This window comes from Phascolarctos cinereus, unplaced genomic scaffold (assembly GCF_003287225.1).
Source record: "Phascolarctos cinereus isolate Bilbo 61053 unplaced genomic scaffold, phaCin_HiC Scaffold_3;HRSCAF=262, whole genome shotgun sequence".
Lineage (NCBI taxonomy): Eukaryota > Metazoa > Chordata > Mammalia > Diprotodontia > Phascolarctidae > Phascolarctos > Phascolarctos cinereus.
In genome coordinates, this window is record NW_027555736.1 from 180,756,093 (window position 1) to 180,776,928 (window position 20,836).

At 40.0% G+C, this 20,836-nt stretch overlaps 2 protein-coding genes across 18 annotated transcripts in view; one reads left to right on the top strand and one right to left on the bottom strand.

Moving 5' to 3' along the window:
• The window catches only part of MEIS2 (Meis homeobox 2), a 227,793-nt gene extending 210,049 nt beyond the window's left edge, over positions 1-17,744 (bottom strand). For 4 of the 13 annotated variants that reach the window (XM_020992102.2, XM_020991963.2, XM_020992472.2 and 1 more), the window contains exons 1-7: positions 15,358-15,449; positions 14,500-14,732; positions 12,851-12,992; positions 12,079-12,129; positions 11,009-11,059; positions 9,944-10,093; positions 50-164 (exon numbers count right to left, since the gene is read on the bottom strand). In XM_020992102.2, coding sequence (XP_020847761.1) covers positions 50-164; positions 9,944-10,093; positions 11,009-11,059; positions 12,079-12,129; positions 12,851-12,992; positions 14,500-14,732; positions 15,358-15,366 — 751 coding nt within the window. In that variant the 5' untranslated portion in view covers positions 15,367-15,449. Of the gene's footprint in view, positions 1-49; positions 165-9,943; positions 10,094-11,008; positions 11,060-12,078; positions 12,130-12,850; positions 12,993-14,499; positions 14,733-15,357; positions 15,450-15,838; positions 16,096-17,521 lie in introns of those variants that run through there. The other 9 variants (XM_020991798.2, XM_020991706.2, XM_020992037.2 and 6 more) reach the window with 6 other exon arrangements.
• The window catches only part of LOC144456327 (uncharacterized), a 59,739-nt gene continuing 54,478 nt past the window's right edge, over positions 15,576-20,836 (top strand). For 2 of the 5 annotated variants that reach the window (XR_013485396.1, XR_013485398.1), the window contains exon 1: positions 19,397-19,487. Coding sequence is in view for 1 of the 5 variants with exons in the window: in XM_078151320.1 (XP_078007446.1) it covers positions 15,693-15,813 (121 nt within the window). In the remaining 4 variants the exon portion in view is untranslated. Of the gene's footprint in view, positions 15,814-19,396; positions 19,488-20,836 lie in introns of those variants that run through there. The other 3 variants (XM_078151320.1, XR_013485395.1, XR_013485397.1) reach the window with 3 other exon arrangements.

Consider the following 20,836-nt stretch of genomic DNA (forward strand, 5'->3'; position numbering starts at 1 on the left):
TTATTTTAGTCATGCCTACTTCGCACAAGGAAAATGTTTGACCTTTTACCTTGCTCACTGCTGTTGTCTCCACTCTGGGAAGCATGGCCCCCACTGGAGGGCCCTGGGGTGCCTGCTGAGTGTGTTGAGGTTGCATCATCATGGTCTCTCCAAGATGAAGGGTTCTGGTGTCAGGATGCCAAGGAATTATTTTTCCCACAGTTTTCATTCCAGTCATAAATGAGGACCCAAGGAGCAACGAGTAGGAAGGAGACCAAGGTTGAGAGATGACAGAGAGGGAGAGAGAGAGAGAGAGAGAGAGAGAGAGAGAGAGAGAGAGAGAAACACATTAGTATTTACAAAATTGCTATTATATTGATGCCATGCTTGTACTATGTATCTTAAAAAGGTGCAAAGAAAAATAGAGCGGGGAAAAGAATTGTTTAGAAGGAACATTACATTTCCCTTGAGGTATTAACCAAAGGACCCAAATTTTAGAAAGTTGATCACATTTCTTAAGGTTTCTTATTCTAAGTATTTTATCATTCTGAAATGTTTCTGAGAATCTCAAACTACAATGCTGGAAAGGCGGAAAAAAATCAGCAACTCTTTGAAGAATGATTCCCTGAAAAAATTATCTGTGAGTCATATCATACAATACAGCTCTTAGTTATAATCCCCTATAGGAGTGAGCTTATAAGAACTATCAAGGAATATGATCAGGTGATATTATATGTATGTGTATACACACATATATGTATGTATATATGAATGTATACACACAGACTTATATATATATATATATACACATAAATGTATTATGACTTTTATTAATTTCTTTCAGCGTTAATATAGTTAAGGTACAATAAAATGAGAATACATAAGACCCAGACTAGGAAGACGGCAAGAATATCTACTTCTCCACATACTAGCTAGTCAGTCAATTTTAGCTCACTGCCCACTAGTTTTGTAGAAGGGAGAATGACTACTTATCTAAAGGGGAAAAGTGAGGAAAACAGTCATAGCTCAGTGCTACTTTTGGTGAGTGTATTCTCCTTCTGGTCCTCCTCCCCTTTCCTGATCATTCCCAATACCCTGCTGTTGCTTAAAGGAAAACAGGAATTCTAATGTACAGGAAAGGCTTTATCAGCACCACATGAAGGCAGGCAAGAGATGGAATTTCCTCTGGCAGAAAAGGAGAGTAAGAACACATGAAATAGATCAGCCTTAGGGCTGGACCTGCATGACTTGTCACCTGTATACGACAACCTAAATTAAGTACTTGGCTGCAACTTTCAGAAACAGCCCCTGAGCAGAATCCCAACAATAATGCCAACCTTAGAAAATGATGCCCATCCCTACATAAATCAATCAATAAAGCTTCAGGCGAGCATACACATGCTATTTATACACCGTATGTAAATATTTGGAGCCATCTGAAAGTAATCTCACCAAACTGCTACTATATATAGTTCATCCATTTGATTTAAAAAAAAAATCAAGACAAGGTTTGGTTTCCACATCAAATCAGCATTGTAAAGTACAGAACTAAAAAGTTCTCTTACAAGCCTAGACAAAATATCTTCTTAAAAAAAAACAACTAACAAGCTTATATTCTCTTTGAAGAACTGTCAAAAGACTGGCAAGACAAACAGACAAAAACAAAACAAAATACTGGGAAAGAATAGTTTGGGAATTAACATGAGGCTTTTTTCTTTGATTCATTAAACTAACCCAAAGCTTTATGGAAGGGTAATAATAGCTATATGGGGAAAAAAACCCATTACCATCACTAAATAACAACAACCAGAAATTAGAACAGAGGAAATCATGCAGCAGAAATGTCTTGAATGTTAACACTATATGAATATAATATAAATCATATACATACACATTAAAAGTAAGGTAAGGGAATGAAACAACAGAAGGAAATGAAATGGAAACCAAAACAAGTTTCTCCACTGCCTCCATTAAGACAAAGTTGTGCCTATGAGCTCTTCTTTTTAATCTCTAAGTTAGGAAACCACTCAAATAGCTTCAAGCTGAAGGCAAACTGCAGACAGGGGCTCTTCAGCCCTCTGCAGCCTCTTAGAGTCAGCTGTTTGCCGGATGGTAATCAGATAAAGAACTGGAAGAATTACATGAAAAGAGGAAAGAAACAATAGCCTGGCATGGGTTTAGCCCTGCAACAACATCGGGCTTAGAATCTTCCTTTTAGAAAATATAATAACTGCAACATGTTCACCTAAGCTAATTTATCTTTTAGTGTATACACCAAATGACATTAAGTACTGTAGGCTCTTTGATTAAGTGAGCTGCTGGGAAAACACCTTACCTCAAAGAAAATGACAATAATTAACCACTAATACTTTAGCTACATTTAAAGGCAAACATCATGTAATCACAATTATGTATTCTTTCAAATCTAGCCATTGCAGGTTTCTGGGTTTGGAAAGTGAACTGGTTTGGAATGGATTATTGAGAACTTCCCACCATGGAAAACACTTGTTTGTCTCCACCAGTCAGAGATGAGTTTTGACCTACGTTGGAAGACCATGTTTCAGAAAGACAGACTGTATTGATTTAGGGCTCATCAGATTTCTTAAGACAGTTTTCTTGAGGAAAACAATTTGGCAATGTTTAGTTATGAGAAAGAAACAGAAAAAAGTCTACATGAGCCAATATGACTTTCAAATAGGATGAGTCCTAGAGATGGGTTGGACTTTTAGTTGCCTTGAGTTTTCAGTCAGTTCCCATATTTGTTGAAACTCACAAAAGCAATCTATGTTCCCTCTTTTCTTTCTCTTCCTCCTTCTATTCAACAGCAACAATGAAACAACTAACACCCAACCCAGTTCTATAAAGTATACTAAGGTGTTCGGTGTTGGTAAAATGCTTTAAGAATGTCCTAAGGACAAGTTTCAGAGACTCTCAAACACTAAATCATATGATATTTATCTACTTTGAAAGAGTGAAGAACAAGTCACTCTTTAAAAAATGGAACCTGTGGTTCTCCAGAGATGTTAGGGCTTCAAAGCTCATGCTTAGACCATAAGTTGCTCCCTCTAGCTATAGACAGTGATGTAATCATACACAGAGACAGATATTTGAAGAGCTGGTAAATTAAGCTTCTCCTTGGTGGTATAAAGATTGTAAACAATATGAACACACAAAGCACACCCTATTACCCCAACACCGTTCACTCTTGGGTTGAAATGTCTGTGTCTATTTCAACTCCTTTTTTTCTTTTTCCTAAGTTTACATGCCTCAAGAACAACTTCCTGGCTTTCTGCCCAATGATATGCAGAAGTTTTGCGGTTCCTGAAACAAAACTGACATACAGAAAATGTAGTTCCTAAACGTATTGCTTTTGATAGATATACCAATATGCTTTCATTACGTAGATTACTGTGCTTACAGAGATGGATATGCATGTCTCTATAATTCATGGATGTATATATTGAAGATTAAAGGGAAAAGTGATCCCAATCAATGTGATTTGACTTATAACAATAATATTAATATATACTGCACTGTGTACATGTAGCATCACATGTGTGATTTATGTGCACACATATGTAAATAAGTATGAGTATGTACCCAGCAATTCATCAGTAAGCATAACCTTATATTATAAAGATACACAAAGCCAAGAGTACATGTTTCTATTCCCAGTGGTTTCAATAATTGGGAGTCAAATATGGTACTCTCCTTACTCTTACATAATTGCATTAAAGAGCCGTGTTACCAGGAGAAAAGCAGTGAATCCTGAGTGGAGCACAACAGAAAGAGATGGAAAATAGATACAAGAAGCTAGGTCTCAAGGGGCAGTATTTTCTATTTGCTGGGCTACAGACTCACAGCTGATAATGCAAGTTGTAATTAATATAAAAGCAGGAGACAATATGGGAAAAGCTTGTAGTCACAGGGCCACAGGAGATCACTCTACTGCTATCCGCTGTTTCTCATTTATACACACAGTCTTTCCTAGGAAACACAATTTTGCCAGTGTTTTCTCCCTTGAAAGTTAAAAAAAATTGATTTAGCACCATCATTGAATTTTGCTAAATCTAGAAAAGAGCATGGAGAGGACAAGAGTCTCTAGGCAGATGAAGCAAATCGGATGTGCTTGTCTTTTGCCGATGGTGCAAATCTATTGAAAACTTTAAGCATTTTAAACTATTAAAACATTACTGTGGAAGAGACGTTCTCAGGTATGTTTGCTATCGTATAATACTAATTAAGTCCTCGTGATTCACAGATATCCGCTTGTTTAAACTATTTAACACTTCTCACCTCTCTTCTATTTCCAAAGGACAATGGGTCAAAAAGGCCAAGGCTTTTGGGTAAATGAAAAACTGAAAAAGTAAAATGTATCATACTTGTTCAGAAAAAAGAAACTGATATGTCTATACCACAAGGCCTCTCTAAGATATTTGAAAACTCATCTTACGAATAAGTTCTTATGGATGCAAAAACTTTTCTTAATAACAAATGTTAAGATGCACTTTTTTCCTTTAGGCTCCGTACTTATGCCATAATATATCACATCAAATCAAAAATTTTACATGCCTTTGGAAAACAGAATAATGTTATAAGTATATAGATTTTTAAGGGTTGCTTGGTAAACAGCAATAGTAAATATATGGGAAGATATTTCCATAAGCAAATGCAGCATGGAAAACTCTATTTAATTTGATACATGTTTGTAATAAAAGTCAAGGAGGCGTAATATCAAAACAAAGTTGAGCTTCAAACGAATTTTCTGTGAGCTGATGTATTTTGTTCCTCTTGGCATTATGCAAATACAAGAAGGGCGAAATAATTAGGATTAACACTGGAGACCTTATATGTTGAAGGGTTTGTTTCCACAAAGTACTGGCAAATATTCTCAGCGAGGTAAAAAAAAAAGAGATTGAAAATTTCTCTCTCTCCTAACTGTGAATTCTAGGAAGAATATTGGAGGCTTCAAAAAAGTGAAATTTTCTTTAAGATTATTAAATAGTTCTTGGGTCATCCCTCATTTATTTATTTCCACCCTAAATCAGGGTTTAGAAGAAATAAGTGAGACATTGTCAATAAGCTGCCAACTACTATAAAGTAAGGATAATCTGTGAATGACCGGTCCATTTAATAGAAATGTTCCTTCAAGGGATAGAGGACTTGTAATATGCTATATGTTAGATAGTGAACAGATCTTTTTTTTTTTAACCTTTCACAGAATAATTTAATCGAAAAAAAGGACAAAATGAAATAATAAAAAAGTTTTTAAACAATGTCCAACTAGTTGTTGTCAAGTGAAACTTTGTCTTAGGTCATCTGATCACAATTACATTTTTAAAAAGCCCTCAAGCTTGTAACCTTTAATGATTTAAATAGTGTAATTATACTTGACAGGAAACTGACATGATAGCTATTGACTATCAGATCTTTTAAGTGTCCTCCCTCACCTCCCTAAACATATACTGAGGTATCCCCCACGTGTTGGCCCATAGGTGGAACACTACTGAAATTCTCCTAAACCAACTATAGCACCTTAATAGACCCTAAGATAATATTTGGTAACTGAAAATGCTAGCATTCTTTTTTAATCATAACACATATTTGTCTTTCCCTTTGATTTTAACAAAGCAACAAGACTTTTAAATCATTTTATTCCCTACAGAATTTTCAGCAGAATTTTATCTCAGGGTTCTTGCTTCTATATGCCAGCCCAGATAAAGTTTATATGGACTTTTTCATCTCAGAAAGAGGTTGTTCATGTATAGACCCACATCAATTTGAAAAGCCTCATGGAAATAATTAAAACTTGCCATATATTAAGACATATTATATATAAAGACACTAACATATGATCATCTCAAAATATAAATGCTAACATGAATTAAGGTATTAATATTTAAATGAATTGGTAATCAATTAAGGCACTTGAAGCTGATGAATTGGATGTATTTTCTCTTATATATCAAAATATAGTAGCTTTTACCCATTAATTTTGAAAATTATATACAACCAAATTACTATCAAGTAAACTTTGAACTTAGCTCAGGGAAGAAATCACTATATTTCATTTGACAACAGGCAAAGCTATGTGCAAAAGAAAAGTCATAGGTATTCAATAGCAAAGAGAGTTTTCCAATAGAATCTATTTTTAAAAAATTAATCTTTTGACATGTTTATTGTAAATATGATAAATATGAATGACTGGGAAAATTGACATGAACTGCAGCTGGAGTCCAGTCCTTTTTTTCTTTCCCCTTTATCTTTTCTCCCCTAATGTTCCGGTTTAGCCAGAGTGTGACTATAATTGCCTGTTTCCTACTTGCGGCTAATACTTTTGAACACTTAAAAAATAATTACAGTGTTAAAAATGCAAATGATAATTATGTGTTATTATATTTACTAAACATAATGGAGTGATAACCAAAAATGTGAATTTCCAGTGACTTGAATGGATGCTGTTTGATTTCCAAATTTCCCTGCCCCTTTGTGCTCATTATGCTAGCTTCAAATAAAGATAAATTCAATACATTCATCACCTCAAGGAAAATTATGAATCTGACTGCTTTTCATGCACCTATATTACTTCTGCAGAGAGAGATAAGTTTTTATATAAAATTGTGGAGTTAGGTAGTTTGTGGTAGCAGCCAAGTTCACAAAAGGACATCCCCAACATCTAAAAACCACTCTTAAAAGTCACCCATTAACACTTGTTCTTCTTATATTTCTTTTATTTCTTTTGATTCATTTATATTTTAATATCTGATAACAGGAATGCTATTGAAAGATGTATTAGTACTTAATATTCTTCCTCTGCCCCCTTTCCCCTACACCTCCCACAACACACAGACACACACTCATGTACTTCTGCATGCACGTGCTCACGCGCACACAGGCACACAGGGTAGCTGGATAACACTTAATAAGATAGAGGTGTATGTGTTTTGGGGGTGTCAAACAGCTGTCACAAACTGTCACCTCCACAAGAGAAACCTTGGCACACAACAAATTAAACTACGTTTCTTTTTAGCTGTCATTATTCATAGCCAATAAGTCCAAATGCTCTCAGTATTTCATGTGCAAATAAAACCATGAGGAAACTCAGTGGATCAGAACTGTGGGCCAACAGATAAAACAGGAAAATAACATGCTGTCTCTGTCCTTCTGAAGTGGCTCCTCATCACCCTAACACCAACTTTCACCAAATAAGATCCAGCCTGGGGCTATGTATTAAATATGTATATCAAAGCAAATGAAAAAAAAATAAACCTGGAGATTCAAATTGGATGCATTTGCATACTGAATTTTCTGACTGGGGTTACTTTTCAGGTACTATCTCAGTGAAGGTTTTTCTTATGCTGGAGATGGGTGGGGAAAGGAGAGAGGCCTGGAGAAGGAGGGAAGTCTGAACTGTGAAAGTAAATATTTGCCCCTGGGTAGGTTGGGGGAGGGTAACCCCAAAAAGTAGTACAATAATTGTATAGGTTGCATAAAACTACTTCTCAACTGGAGCAAGTGGAGGTTTCAGAGAATCTAGAAATGGTTGTTAACCCCATCATCCCAAATCCTAAGTCAAGTCAACAAGCATTGAGTAAAACATCATTGTGTGATGCATTGTTTCATTCCCATGTAGGATGGGGTGATGGCGGCTCAGATTATTGTTTCATTTCCAAACAAATAATGAGGTGGGTAGGGTAAAGTTGTAAGTTTACCTCTTTGAGAATGAGGTGAAAAATGGTAATGAATTTGATATTAATCAGTTGTCATGTTTGCTTGCATTTGTGTCTGTATGTTTTTTTGGGGGGAGGGGAGAAGGGGCTGTGAGAATGGTGACACCATAGCCAATATGCAGAATTCTCTTTTTAGACAAGATGTTTGTTAAATAATTAAAATAGAAATCTCCAAACTAGTCACTTTATAGTGACATATTAATTTAAATATTAAATATTACAATAGAGTTTCTCAGAATAGCTAAAGCATTTTTCATCAGTTGAAATCCTAAACAGGCTAGTCCATCTAATTTCTTCAATATAAACACAAGCATTGGCCATTTCTACATAGCCTCTTGAAAAAATTGTTGCCAAGAACCTGGACTATAGAGCCAACAAGTTGAGATCCTTTTAAAAGAAGTAAGAAAAGATTTATATTGCATTATATATTATTTCTCCAATTCTAAAATGGATGCAAATAAGTCTCTCCCTTCCATCTCCATTCCCCTAATAATACATATGCATATGGATTTTGGGTCATGAAACAGTAAAAACAAACAAACACATTTTGGAAGCGAGTGTCATGCCTCATAGACCACATACACAAATCATATGGCAGATCAGCAAATAAACTTTCAGTCACTGCTGTAACCCATTTGATTTCACTTAATATACTCAAAATGCAAAATAGGTCCCTAAGAGCCTCCTCCAACCCTCCATTTCAAAAGACAATAGAAGAAATAGATTAAGAAGCTTTCAACCCTGGTGCATTTGTCTCAGAACTTTTCCATCTCAGCATGTCCGGTAGAGATTTAAAAAAATAATAATAATATTGTTCTTATTCTTACCTCCCATCTAGTATAAAGGTTAGATATTAAATTCACATAAATGTATATACACACATATATGTATATGTGTGATCCATATATATGAATTCATACATACAGAAATTCATATTCAATGCAATTTAATTTTTTTTTTCAAAAAGAAGTAGTGATGGGGAGGGCAACTGCAGAAGGCTCATTCTCCTTGGATTCAAATCTGCTTAATCTTAACTCACAGGAATGAGGGAAGAGGCAAACTATCCTCCTATTCCAAAGAACAATTTTCAGGTGTTAAGTTCACATTAAGTGTTAAATTAATATTTCAGCCAGTAGGTTATTAGACTGTATCATTTAGGTTATGAGTTCAATTGAATCCAATCTGTGTGAACCCCTTCTCCCCACCCCCAAGGCTGGGTTCCTATAAATAAACTGTAGCTCACACCCACTCTTTTTTAACCTAGCCACTCTTTCCTTCACTACCAGCTGTAATCTCTCTTCTTATTGCTTTTTCAAATTTCCAGTCTCACTACATATGTTTTTTAAAGCATCAGATTCACTAGATCTGTTCCAAAATAGAATGAAAAAAAAAAACAGAGAATAGAAACCTCCTTCCTTTGCCTGACAAACACAAGTGCTTCTTTACTATACCCACTCTACTCCTTCACCAACTGTTAAAGTGTTAAAATCAACCACTAACCTATGGTTACCCAATCATAATTCTCTCCAGCTTTCTGTAATACATTGCTAATAATTGGTTCATCAAGGTTACTGTCTTTTATTATGAAGATGCTTCAGGCACTTGGCAATAAGTCCATATTCTGACAATAAGTTGTTTTAGAGCAAAAGCACTGAAAACTCTCTTCAGTGAGCCCCCACTCTCATCCCCCCCCCAGTGTAAAATGCCAATGATTCTCAACTCAGTCCTCTGTATGGAAGAAGAAAAAAATCAGCACTCACTTTCCTCCTAAAAGAATTCTTTTTGCCCTCCATCCCTCCCCCCAAATTCTCTTCACATCCTCCCCAGCTTTCTAGCCTCTATTTTCTTCCTCTGCTGCATAGATTATAGGGTTGGTAAGGCAGAAAAGGCACCGGCCGCCACATCAAACAAACAATTTGCTAACGGTACAAGTTTGCCCAGATCCAGGAAACTTGACAAATTATCATCGCAAATCACTCTGCTGCCTCTACAAACAGCCTATCCAGGGCAGTGCAGAAAGTAAGGAAGAAGGAAGAGAATCAAAAAAGTAAAAAAAGCAGACACAAACACCTCAAATAAAACCCCAAAGCAGCAAAATACCTGTGCATACACAAGAGCATGATAATTTTTTTTAAAGGTTAGAGGAGAGAGGATATGGACTTTACAGCAGGTAATCAAAGTCATCTAGGGGCCTTTTCAAATATCAGGATGTCAAAGAGTTCAACAAGACTTACATGGTCAGCTAGATTTGTGGAAGATCCTGAGAGCTCTTCATGGTCAGATTTGGAGCTGCCGTCCCTCTCATCAATAACTAAGTCAATGGGCATTTTCCCTTTCAAACAGCTAATGTACCGGTGGCAAAAGTTATCGCACAGCTCATGGACCTTGGAGAATAAAAGGAGGGTCATCATAAGTTGTTGTTGTTGTTGTTGTTTTAATGACTGCTGTTGTTTGCTTTATTCAATCGTATGTGTGTTTTTATACAGTACGAAGTTATGTTTAGAAAGAACAACAATGTGAAGTATCCCAGGAGTAAATCTAATTAAGGGTTATAATAATCAAAGTCGAGGAAACAATAGAGAAATTGTAGCAGCATACATTATTCTCCAGAGACTATCCAAAACAAGTTATAATGCAAAAGAAAGAAATAGAAATATTAGGTTCAAATTGGGATTTTAAAAGAGGTAAATCATAGTAGATAACATCAAAATTAAAACACCGGACCTAACTAAAAGATCTCTCTGGAGAATTTATAACTCAAAGTACTACTTGTAATTTTCTAGCAGAGTTGTTTGAACTGGGATCAAAATATACAGATTATAAAGTACCTAGAGATAGGTAATTCTGTACATGAATCTATATCCCTTTCCTGGTTAGGAAATGGGTTGGGTTTAATGGAGAAACTGAAAGACTGGGTGTCTCCTTAAACCAATAGTTTACTGCATTTCAAAATAATCCTGCATTTGGGGGGTGGAGTGAGAGGGGAGATGTCCTGGGGAGGAATAATTAAAAATACATTTACAAAATTATGCTATCCACCTCTCTTATGTTCAATGCTACCAAACAAACCTGGCTAAAGGACAGTTTGGAAAAAAAAGAAAAAGGCCTCGGCAGACTGGCATGGTTTGGGGGCAGCCCCTATTATCTTCTTGCATTGACTACAATATATCAACCCTGAGAGAGATGCCCCTGGGGCCCAATCTCTCTGGCCAACGTCTCTTAAAAATCAAAGCTCAACTACAGGGTGGAATTTGAGATGACAAGGTAGACCATGATATTTCCATTCTCTTCTTGCTTACCTTTTCTAATTCCAAAAGATGAAACCTTAGTACTTGAATTGCTTGTATCATCTGAAAGAAAGGTTTTAAATTGGAGTTAGGTATGTGAAAGTGGATGGAAGGTGGGGGTGGTTAAGTAAATTGGTTGGACTAGAATGAAGGGATGGTCCCTAAGAGCCTGGAGTCTGGGCACAGCCCAAATGGACAAGAAAAAACCGTTGGAGAGGAACTCATTGCTATGGATTTTCACTCACTCACTAGTCAGGTTTCATTCAGCCACTCAGATCAACCCGAACCTAGGCTAGGTACTTTATTTTTTTCTCATTTTCATTTTGTTGTATCTACTGGCAAACACGGTTTTACCGAGGCCTGCCTGGTGTCAATATCCTTTCCTTCTCTGCCCTACACTCTTTTCTACCCTGTCACCCTCCCACCCCCAGCACACACACATACAACACAAACAAAACACCCACCCTGCAGCGGGCTTTTGGGGCTTGCACACTAAAGCAATTTCAACCCCCAAGATAAAGAAGGGAATGCTCCAGATGAATGGTGAACTAACATCTTTGAAAGAAGATTTAAGTACTTTTAATATTGAAATCATCCAAATTTGCAAAAGAATTGCAGTGAAAACTGACCAGCGAGGTCCTCTCCCTTCCCCCTCACACCGAGCTCGACTTCGCTCTGCAGTTACTTCCTAGGCTTTAGCTGACCGTGGCTCTGCAAGCGGCCTTTGCAATACAAAGGAAATAGCTACACTTCTCCCGAGTTCACTCAGAAAGTGAAGCTAGTTGGATTCCGCTCTTAATTGTCCAGTTTGCTCCCTCTCTCTCCAAACCACCCCCTTCCCGATTTCTGGATCCTAGTCTTGCTCCCTGTACTCCTGGTCACTTCCCCACGATCTTCAAGCCGGGACTTTTAACAGGATAACTTTTTAAATTTGTATTTTAAAATTTTAACGATCTCTTACCCTCAAGTATCCAAAGGAGAGTTTGAGAATGTCAGAAGCTACAGTAAGGACCTAGGGGCTAGGGGAAATGAAGGGGAGATTGGGATGGGGGACAGAAAAACAGAAAAACTGTGAGCCTTACCAAATTGTCCAATTCTGGATTCGAGGAAAAAAGTGGTTTTTCAGCGCGAACCTATAAGAAGCAGGAAACTAAGCATAAATTACGGCTCCCTTTTAAACCATTGTAACCGAATGAATTGGGGGTTGATTGTAAAGATGTGTAAAGGTGAATAAGGGTAGGGATTAGGGATATAACATGAGAAACAAATCAGACCATCAAAGGAGTAAGGATCAGATTGAAAGAAAATTCTCTGACCCTGATGCCATTCCAGGGGAGCAGCAACCCCCAATCTACAACCTAGGCCTGAGGCCATTATTGCTCACTTTCTCTGTCCTTTAATCCTGTTTGGATTTTGTTCTCTCATCTCCCCACCTTTCCTGGATAGTCCAGGGTAGAGGGACTTCTACCTTCTCAGTCAATGGGCTACTGACACCCCCTTACCCCAATTCTTGATTAAGTAGCTATTAGTAAGGAAGAGAGCCAGTCGCCAGATGAGAAGTAGGTCAACTTTAATTCAAGGGTCGAGCCCTAGTATTCCTCGCTGGGGGGAAAAACAAACACCCACATTTATCTCGAGTTCCAATTTGCCTTCAGGCTCTAAGGTGGGAAGGAGGGAGAGGGGAATAGAAAAGGGGGAGGTGGGTAAGGGCCAGATTGAGTTTCTGTCTTTTTCTCCTCTTTTCAATCCTCCTGAAAAGTAAAGCCCTTCGGAAGGGAGGATGCAAAAGTGTCAGGGCCATAGAGGGAGGTGTGTGTGTGTGGTGGGGGAGGGTTAGTTCAAGATTGTTTAGACCTGTTTTGCGAAGACTGCGATGTCCTCGTTGAAGGAGTCGGAGGAGCAGACGTCTCCGCCGGCCACTCCGGGTTCCCGGGGAGTGCAGGTCGCCAGCTCGCACTTCTCAAAGACCAGAGCTAACAGAGGAAACAACGGGTGCCTAACGGGTAGCACCACACAAAGACACACACACAGAGAGATGGGGGTGCAAGGGGGAAGGAGGAAGAACTGTAATCAACAAGTTTTGAGGGGGTTTCATATACAAACACTCATTGCACTGCACAGCCCTAAAAGTGTCGTCAGTGAGCTGGGCCAATGCCGAAAGTAGAAAGGGGGTGGGGGGAAAAGCTGAGTCCCTAGCCACTTCCAGTGGCTTAAACTCCTACAATCTAGTGTCGGAGAAGTCCTGCGGACACTTTGCCCGAAATAAAAATAGCAGTAACTTTAAAAAAAAAAACAATCAAACAAGCAGGGACCTCACATTAACAGTAGTGCTGGGCTGATCCAGGTCCATCCGCGTATAACAGAGAAAGCCTAAACTCTTGACCACTGTGATATTGTACCTTAAAAGGGAAAGACTGTCGAACCAAAAACTGTTTAAAGGACCTATTTTCATGGGATACCAAAGAAACACACATAGACACACGGACTTCAAGGAAGTATTTTCCCCCAATACTCCTAGTACGGTTATTTGCTGTGTAGTTAAAATAACGAGACAAGGTAATAATAATATTGGTTAAAAACACGGAAAGAGCCCCACTCGCAGAAATATTTTACCCTGGATTTATAGCAGACAAAAATAGTCTTGTATGAGCTTTGGACGAGTGTGTTTGTTCTTTGTGTTTCTTAAAGCCTAACTCAGCTTTTTCACTGGGATGCTGGTTGTCTCTTGCTTCAGGGTAAGTTGGTGTTTACCAGCTGCCCCCTTAATACTTTCCCCATCCCTCTTTCCCCCACCTACGTTCAGCCCCAAAGAAGCAGTATATGTCTACTGTGCTTCAGTTGTAGTGCACCCTATCCCTTCCCCCAACTCCCTCTCAACTCTCAGAAATAGTCATTTAAATAAATCTTCATACATCTCCCAAGAACATCTTTTTGCAAAGCAGCACCCTTTCCCCCTTTAACTTCATAGTTCGAGTTCGGTAGTCTGCCCCTTTTATTTGCAGAGAACTAAGGTAGTGGATAGAGGTTTTCTGGCCAAGTGGAGCTACCCGTCTCCTCGCTCCAGTTGAATCTAGTGACTCCCAGAGCCTCGGTAGGAAACAGGAAAAAAGAAAAAAAAGTTGTGCCTTATTTGCAGGAAACTTTCCCCTTTTCCTTGGCCCCTCTCTGGTTAGGGTCCATCCAAAAGAACAGAAACTTAACCTTTCAGCTGGAATGTTATGCATTAAGATGAGTCTCCCTCCAATTTCTAGAGATTAAGACACGCATGGATCGCAAGGGGAGGGAGGGGGGAATAGTTCTTGGTGACCGGGATTCTGTGTAGGGAAGAAGAGGATTGTACCTAATTCACTGAACACGTCCACCTTCTCTTTTGCATTCCGTGGGACAAGGATTTACCATTCCTTGCCTTCTCCATTCCTAGCTCAAGTGCCCCCCACCAAATATAAATAGTTAGCATCCCCCCCCATCCATTCAGCAAACTTGGCCCAGGAGATAGGGTTTACCCATAGATTGCGTCCTTGTCCCGCTTCAGGGCGTCATTGACAGCGGATCCCATGCTGGCGGGCATGACATTGGGGTGCGGGGCGTGGGCTCCGTAGTGCTGAGTGGCGTGGAGCGGCGGCCCGTGGTTCAGGTGGTGAACCGGGGGTATCGGCCGTGGAGCGTGAGGGTCTCCGTACATGGAAGCCGGCACCCCTACTCCGTCCATCCCGCCGTAATGGGGAAGCTCATCGTACTGTCAAAACGGGTCAGGAAGGGGGAAGGAAGAAGGTTGAGAAGAGGGCAGAGAGATAGAGAGAAAAAAGAAGAGAGCAGGAGAAGGAGAGAGAGAGAGAGAGAGAGAGAGAGAGAGAGAGAGAGAGAAGAGAGAGAGAGAGAGAGAGAGAGAGAGAGATTGAGATTAAAAAAAAAAACCAGACGACAAAGTCAGAAGAGAGTGAAGTGCCGAAACGAGTTAGGCAGACAGAAACAAAAGCAGTCAAAACCACAGACTTCAAAGTTGTAAATATATGTATGGATAATATATGTGTGTTAAAAAACTATAAACTAGGAGAACAGGAAGAGGGCTAAGAGGTTAAGGTCTGGGGAGCAAGGCGGAGACTCCACTTCGGCCAGAGGAAGAAAAGAGATAAAAAGGAAACAAGGGAGAACTGGAGTTGCTCTGAATAGGGAAGCCCCTGAGCCCACCCCTGACCCCCCTTTCCTTCCATCCAAAGGATTCAATAAATCAAAAGCCGAAATGAAACAAAATAAAGGAAAGAAAACGCTAATAATAACAACAACGATGAAGACGACCACAACCAGTCCCTCCCCGGGGGCAGGGGAGAAAGAGGGGTTGGAGGGAATAACGTGAAAGTTACCAGAAACATTATTTAGCAGCGGATTCCCTGCGTCCTTGTCAAATTCAGAGACAAAACAAGCAGCAAAATATTGTCTAGGCAGCAGCTCCCCTCTGCAGCCCGTGCTACTGAGCAGAGGGAGCAGCAGTAACAGCAGCAGCAGCAGGAGAAACAGGGGAATCGCGCTGCTGGGGTAAAAGCTGGAGCGAGGAAAAAGCATGTAACAATTGCACACACAACACACACGCATACACTCGCCCTTTCGCCCGCTCACACACCCGCTCTAACACACGCGCCCAGACACGCACACACGCGCGCGCACTCATACACAAGCACAAGAGGAAAAAAAGAAGCCGATGAATAATTTTGCTGCTATTTTTTTTTTAAATACTGGCCGCCATCATCAAGCAGCGAGCAGCAGCAGCTCTGTAGAGGAGGCATCGGACAGGCCCCTTTTAGGAGAGGATTTATATCTAGGTAAGTGTTGGAGATTTAAACCTACCCTTTGCGCCATCAGTCTGCGCTCCAATAAACTCCTGGATGTGTCGTATATTTAATATCCCAGTCCGGTTAAGAAAGTGATTTAGGCTGAAGATTCCTTGGGTTTTCCCCCCAAACCAAGGAGACTTCTCCTGATTCTCCAATTAAAAAAAAAAATGAGCCCAGGCAAAACAACGAAGAGGTTTTTTTTTCCTGTGATATTTCTTCTTTTTCTTTTTTTCTCTTCTTCTTCCTCCTCCTCCTCCACCACCTCCTCCTCCTCCCCCTCCTCCTCCTCTCTTCTTTTCCCCCTTTTCTCCCCTCTTCCCTTCTGTTGGCAACAACAACAAAACCAAAAAAAGAAAAAAAAAAGAAAAAGAAAGAAAAAGAAAAAATAAGAAAAAGAAGACGAAAAAAAATTTGTCAAGCCCCCGAACTGAAGGTTACGATCGGCCCGTCAGCAGCCCACATGTAACCAAACTGTCGTGTCTCATGGCTTTTTGCCACTCCAGCTGTCAATCAAAGCCAGGGAATGTCAAGGTAGTGAATGAATGATGGTTGATGATGATGAAGAGGAGAGAAGGAATCTTTCAGACCCGTTTTTTTTTCTTCCAGTAAAACTCCTCGAGGGATTTCTGCTTCTCTTTTTTGGTGGTTTAAAGAAAAAAATCCCTTCCCCCCCCCCGGATGCCTACGTTATGATCCTCTCTCTTTAGAGTACTGTGCAGGGAAGGCAGAAAAAAAAAGAAAAAGAAAAAATGAATAGTTTGCAAAAACTGGACTTCCTCCCTCTCTCTCTCTTTCCTGGTAGATATTCTCCTCTCTCTCTCTCTCTCTCTCTCTCTCTCTCTCTCTCTCTCTCTCTCTCTCTCTCTCTCTCTCTTTCTCTCTCTCGATCGCTCGCTCGTTCTCTCTCGCTCTCTTTCTCTCTGTGAGATGAGTGAGTGTCAGTAAGTGTTGGCAGGTTGGCTGCTGCCTGGCTTATAGAAGAGACTCAGTTTTGCAGCGCTGATCGGCGGGAGAATGAAATGACGGAACCCGGAAGTCGTGGTGGCCATAGCCAGTCCTACAACGGAGACATACAGGGAGAGGGGAGAGGGAGAGAGGAGAGAGGAGACTAAAGCCTATGATATGCAGAGTATGCAATCAGCACTGCTTCAACTCCACATGGGGAGGAGGAGGAGGGAGGAGGGGAGGAGGGGAGGAGGGAGGTGGGGGTGGGTGGGAGAGCCACACAACAGATCATACCCATAGCAAATCAGCGTTCCTTTTCATACAGGGGGAGAGAGAGGGAGACTGTGCAGGAGAGGGGGAGAGGAAGAAGAGTGTGTATGTATGCATGGGGAGAGAGGCAGGGGAGAGGAAAACTGCAGAAAGCCAGAAAGTACGGTACAATCTTAGATGTGTTTTGATTTTTAAACTTACTTTTAGCCTTTTTTTAAACAATCATAAATATCTTCTGCCTGCATTGCTTTAGCGTACTCTTTACGTGGTTTTCCTCTTTTTTTAAAAATTTAAATCTTTATTTTTCCCAGCCCTCTGCCTTCAGAAGCATCGAATGTTTTGCGAAAATCCAGGGGGCATCCTTTAGAGGCAAACGTGGTCGTTTTTAGGAAACGAGCTAGATTTTTACCGAGTGCTGCGTTTCTGTCAGTGTTATTTTCTACAGTGCTGCTTCCCTCCCCGCCCCGTGTGGATTCATTACCTTCTTAAATATTAATTTTCCAGGACAAGAGGACAACATCTTAGCTCAAACTGTACTCGCATCGAGCTCCATTAAAGGTGTCGCTGAGGTCCACCACTTTGTGCTGTTTGGTAGCCGCGGGGGAGGTGGTGCGGGTGGTGTAGGAGCGAGAGAAGACCTTTTAGTTTCTGATGTAGAAATTGCCAGTCTTAAAAAGAATTTGTGTGTATGCGCGCGCGCGTTCGTGTGTGTGTGTGTGTGTGTGTGTGGTGTGTGTGTGCGCGCGTGCGCGCGCGTTGCTAACAAAGTCGAGTTCACTTTGAGTAGTAAAAAGCGCCGGTGAGATGCAGATCTGATTTGCATGTGCCTTTTTTGAGCCTTTCAACTCCTAGAGAGGGTGGAAAAAAACGAGAGGAAGAGAGAAGAAATGAAATGTATGTTTCTGGAGCTCACTCCCTATCTTTGTTGTGGTCCTACAATATATGCTGAAGTATTAACTCAGTAATGCTTTATAATAGTAATGCTAATTAGGTTGGGGTGATTTAGCACATTAAGAAGGATGGTGCACCCCCTTGAGCACCAAATGAACTTTTCCAAAGAGGAAAAGTTAAAAACACACACACGCACACACACACACACATCGTTTGTGTGGAAACTAATTTTGGTCTTCTTCTCTCGCCCAATCATTTTACTGAAGCTAAAACAAGCCTTACCTCAGAACAGTCAATTACTAGAGCTCCCCAGGATCATCAATCATAGAGAAGGCTTGAAGTTTAGGGGAGGAGCGATGGTCAAACAAGCGATTGCTGGACCCCCCTTTCCTTCTCTTTCTCTGAACCCCTCCCCCCTTCTCGGGCTCTCTTTCTCATTCTTTTTCTAACTCTCTCTCTTTCTCCCTCGTTCACGGTCCTCTGAACATAAAATCTAAAACAGACTATCCTTGAACACTAGAGCCCCTCCCCAACTTTGAACCGAGTTCCGAAAGTGGTCTCATCTCCATACTCGGCTTTGAACCCCACATCCCCAAAATAAGGAATGGGGTAGACGTAAAGGATCTTTTTTTTTTTTTTGCGGGATGAAAAAAGGTTTATTTTTTAAAAAAACCTTACCATTTTTTCCCTCTTTATTTTAAGATTCTGGAAATAGCTTTAAAATAGCTTTAGATTTCAATCTTAACATGAATCAAAGCCGAGTCAGAGAAATTTGGCCCTATTTTAATAGGGCTGGGGAATGAGCTCCAGAGGTCAATAAAGCCCTCCAAAAATGATGAATGATTGAGTACCTGTGATGATGATAGTGATTACTGGAGCAATTAAACAGTTTGATTAAATGAGCCATCATAACAATGATGTCTGCGGGAAATCAGCCCTCACATATAAAGAAAGAAAGTGTGTAGAAGGGCTGACATAACGCCAGTGGGCAATCCGAGGCTTTCCGATAGCTAGAGTGCTGTGGAAACGGAGGTATTTTCCAATGCTCCTGAGGGGAAAGGGGGTGATTAGAAAGGGAAAAAGTCATGCAGATACTTTATGGCATTGTTGTACACCCAATTAATAATGAAGAGCAAAAGTGAAGGTTGAGATTTTCTTCTTCTTCTTCTTCTTCTTCTTCTTCTTTCTTCTTCTTCTTCTTCTTCTCTCCTCCTCCTCCTCCTCCTCCTCCTCCTCCTCCTCCTCTCTTCTCCTTTCTCCTCCTCCTTCTCCTTCTCCTTCTCCTTCTCCTTCTCCTTCTCCTTCTCCTTCTCCTTCTCCTTCTCCTCCTTCTCCTTCTTCTCTTTCTCCTTCTCTTTCTTCTCCTTCTCCCCCTCCTCCTCCTGCTTCTTCTTCTCCTTCTCCTTCTCCTTTCCTTCTCCTTCTCCTTCTCCTTCTCCTTCTCCTTCTCCTTCTCCTTTCCTTCTCCTTCTCCTTCCCCACCCCCCGAAGATCTCCAAGATTAAGAGCAGTGACTCTGTGTTGTTGCTGACTTTACCTCGGATTTATAAGAAGAGGTGAGTGAGAGGTTTTTTTAAATCTCTAGTTTCCAGACTTGTCTTTTTTAGTAGTAGCTAAGCAAATTAAGTTTACCTGGGGGGAGGGGAGTGCAGAAGGTAAAAAAAGAGACAAAGAACTAACCTCATCTTCCTGTGCAGTATTTTCTATTTTGTAGTATAATTCAGTAACACAGTTCACGATATTCATGGCTATGAATTCTTTGGTCAGTTCTTTCTGCTGCACCGAGACCGACTGAGTAGTTTAGGCAAATCCTTTCGCACTCTTCCAACTGCGCTTATTAGCAGTATTGAATAATTGTTGTTATTACTGTTATTATTATTATCTTTGCTTAAAATGTCGTCATAAGTGTAGGCCAATTATATGATTTTTTTAATGTCCTAAATTTCCTTAAGTGTTTCTTTTATAAAAGCCCCAAATTCACATAAAACGTTTGCACTACAGGGCTCAGCTGTTGGTAGATTCTGATTTCTCTCTCTCTCTCTCTCTCTCTCTCTCTCTCTCTCTCTCTCTCTCTCTCTCTCTCTCTCTCTCTCTCTCTCCTCCCTCTGTCTCCTTTCTTTTCTTTTTCTGTTTAATCGTAGTATGAAATGTGTAAGAACCTCTTCAGACTTCAGAAACTCTTCAGAAGTCTTCACTTTCATTCAAAAAGGCACCTTACACGGTAATACATGAGCAAACGAGATTCAGTCCACTTTAAGTTTCCTATATTTTAGTACCGCTGTTAAGTTAATAATAGGTTGGTTGTCCACTGATAATAGTTTACTTTCCCCGAAGACGGGAACTTTTAACCCCAATTTATTTACATGGGAGAAGGTGCTCAGTGACGAAAAATAGTTTCACCCTCAACTCTGCTTAAGTCTGGGAATGCTTTCGCTTTTTCATCAGTGTTTTGAACAATTCCAGAGGATAGAACAAAGCCTATGGGAGAGGGAGGGACAAAAAATGGAAATAAGATCTAGTCAAAAAATAATATTATTTCCTTCCGAAGAATTTTAGGGAAGAATTAGGGAACTAATGTTATAAAAAGTGCAAACGTATTTGGAAAGACCCTCCAGCATGTTTAGGTGACCATTTGGCAAAATAAAGTAAAATTTCACATCACCGAGGGTTTTTATTCTCTCCGATGTGTATCCTGTGCACTCACCGTCTTGAAAAAGAATGCAACGTTTTCTCCGTATAGAATCCTAGTAGATTGAATACAAGTTCAGACTGAAGTGTTGGAAACGCTACAGTGTAATTCTTCATGTAACTTTCAATATAGTGAACTCAAATGACCAATGACTTATTGGTCATACTGATTGGTCCACTGATTGGAATAATCACTTATTCTTGATATTCTAGACAG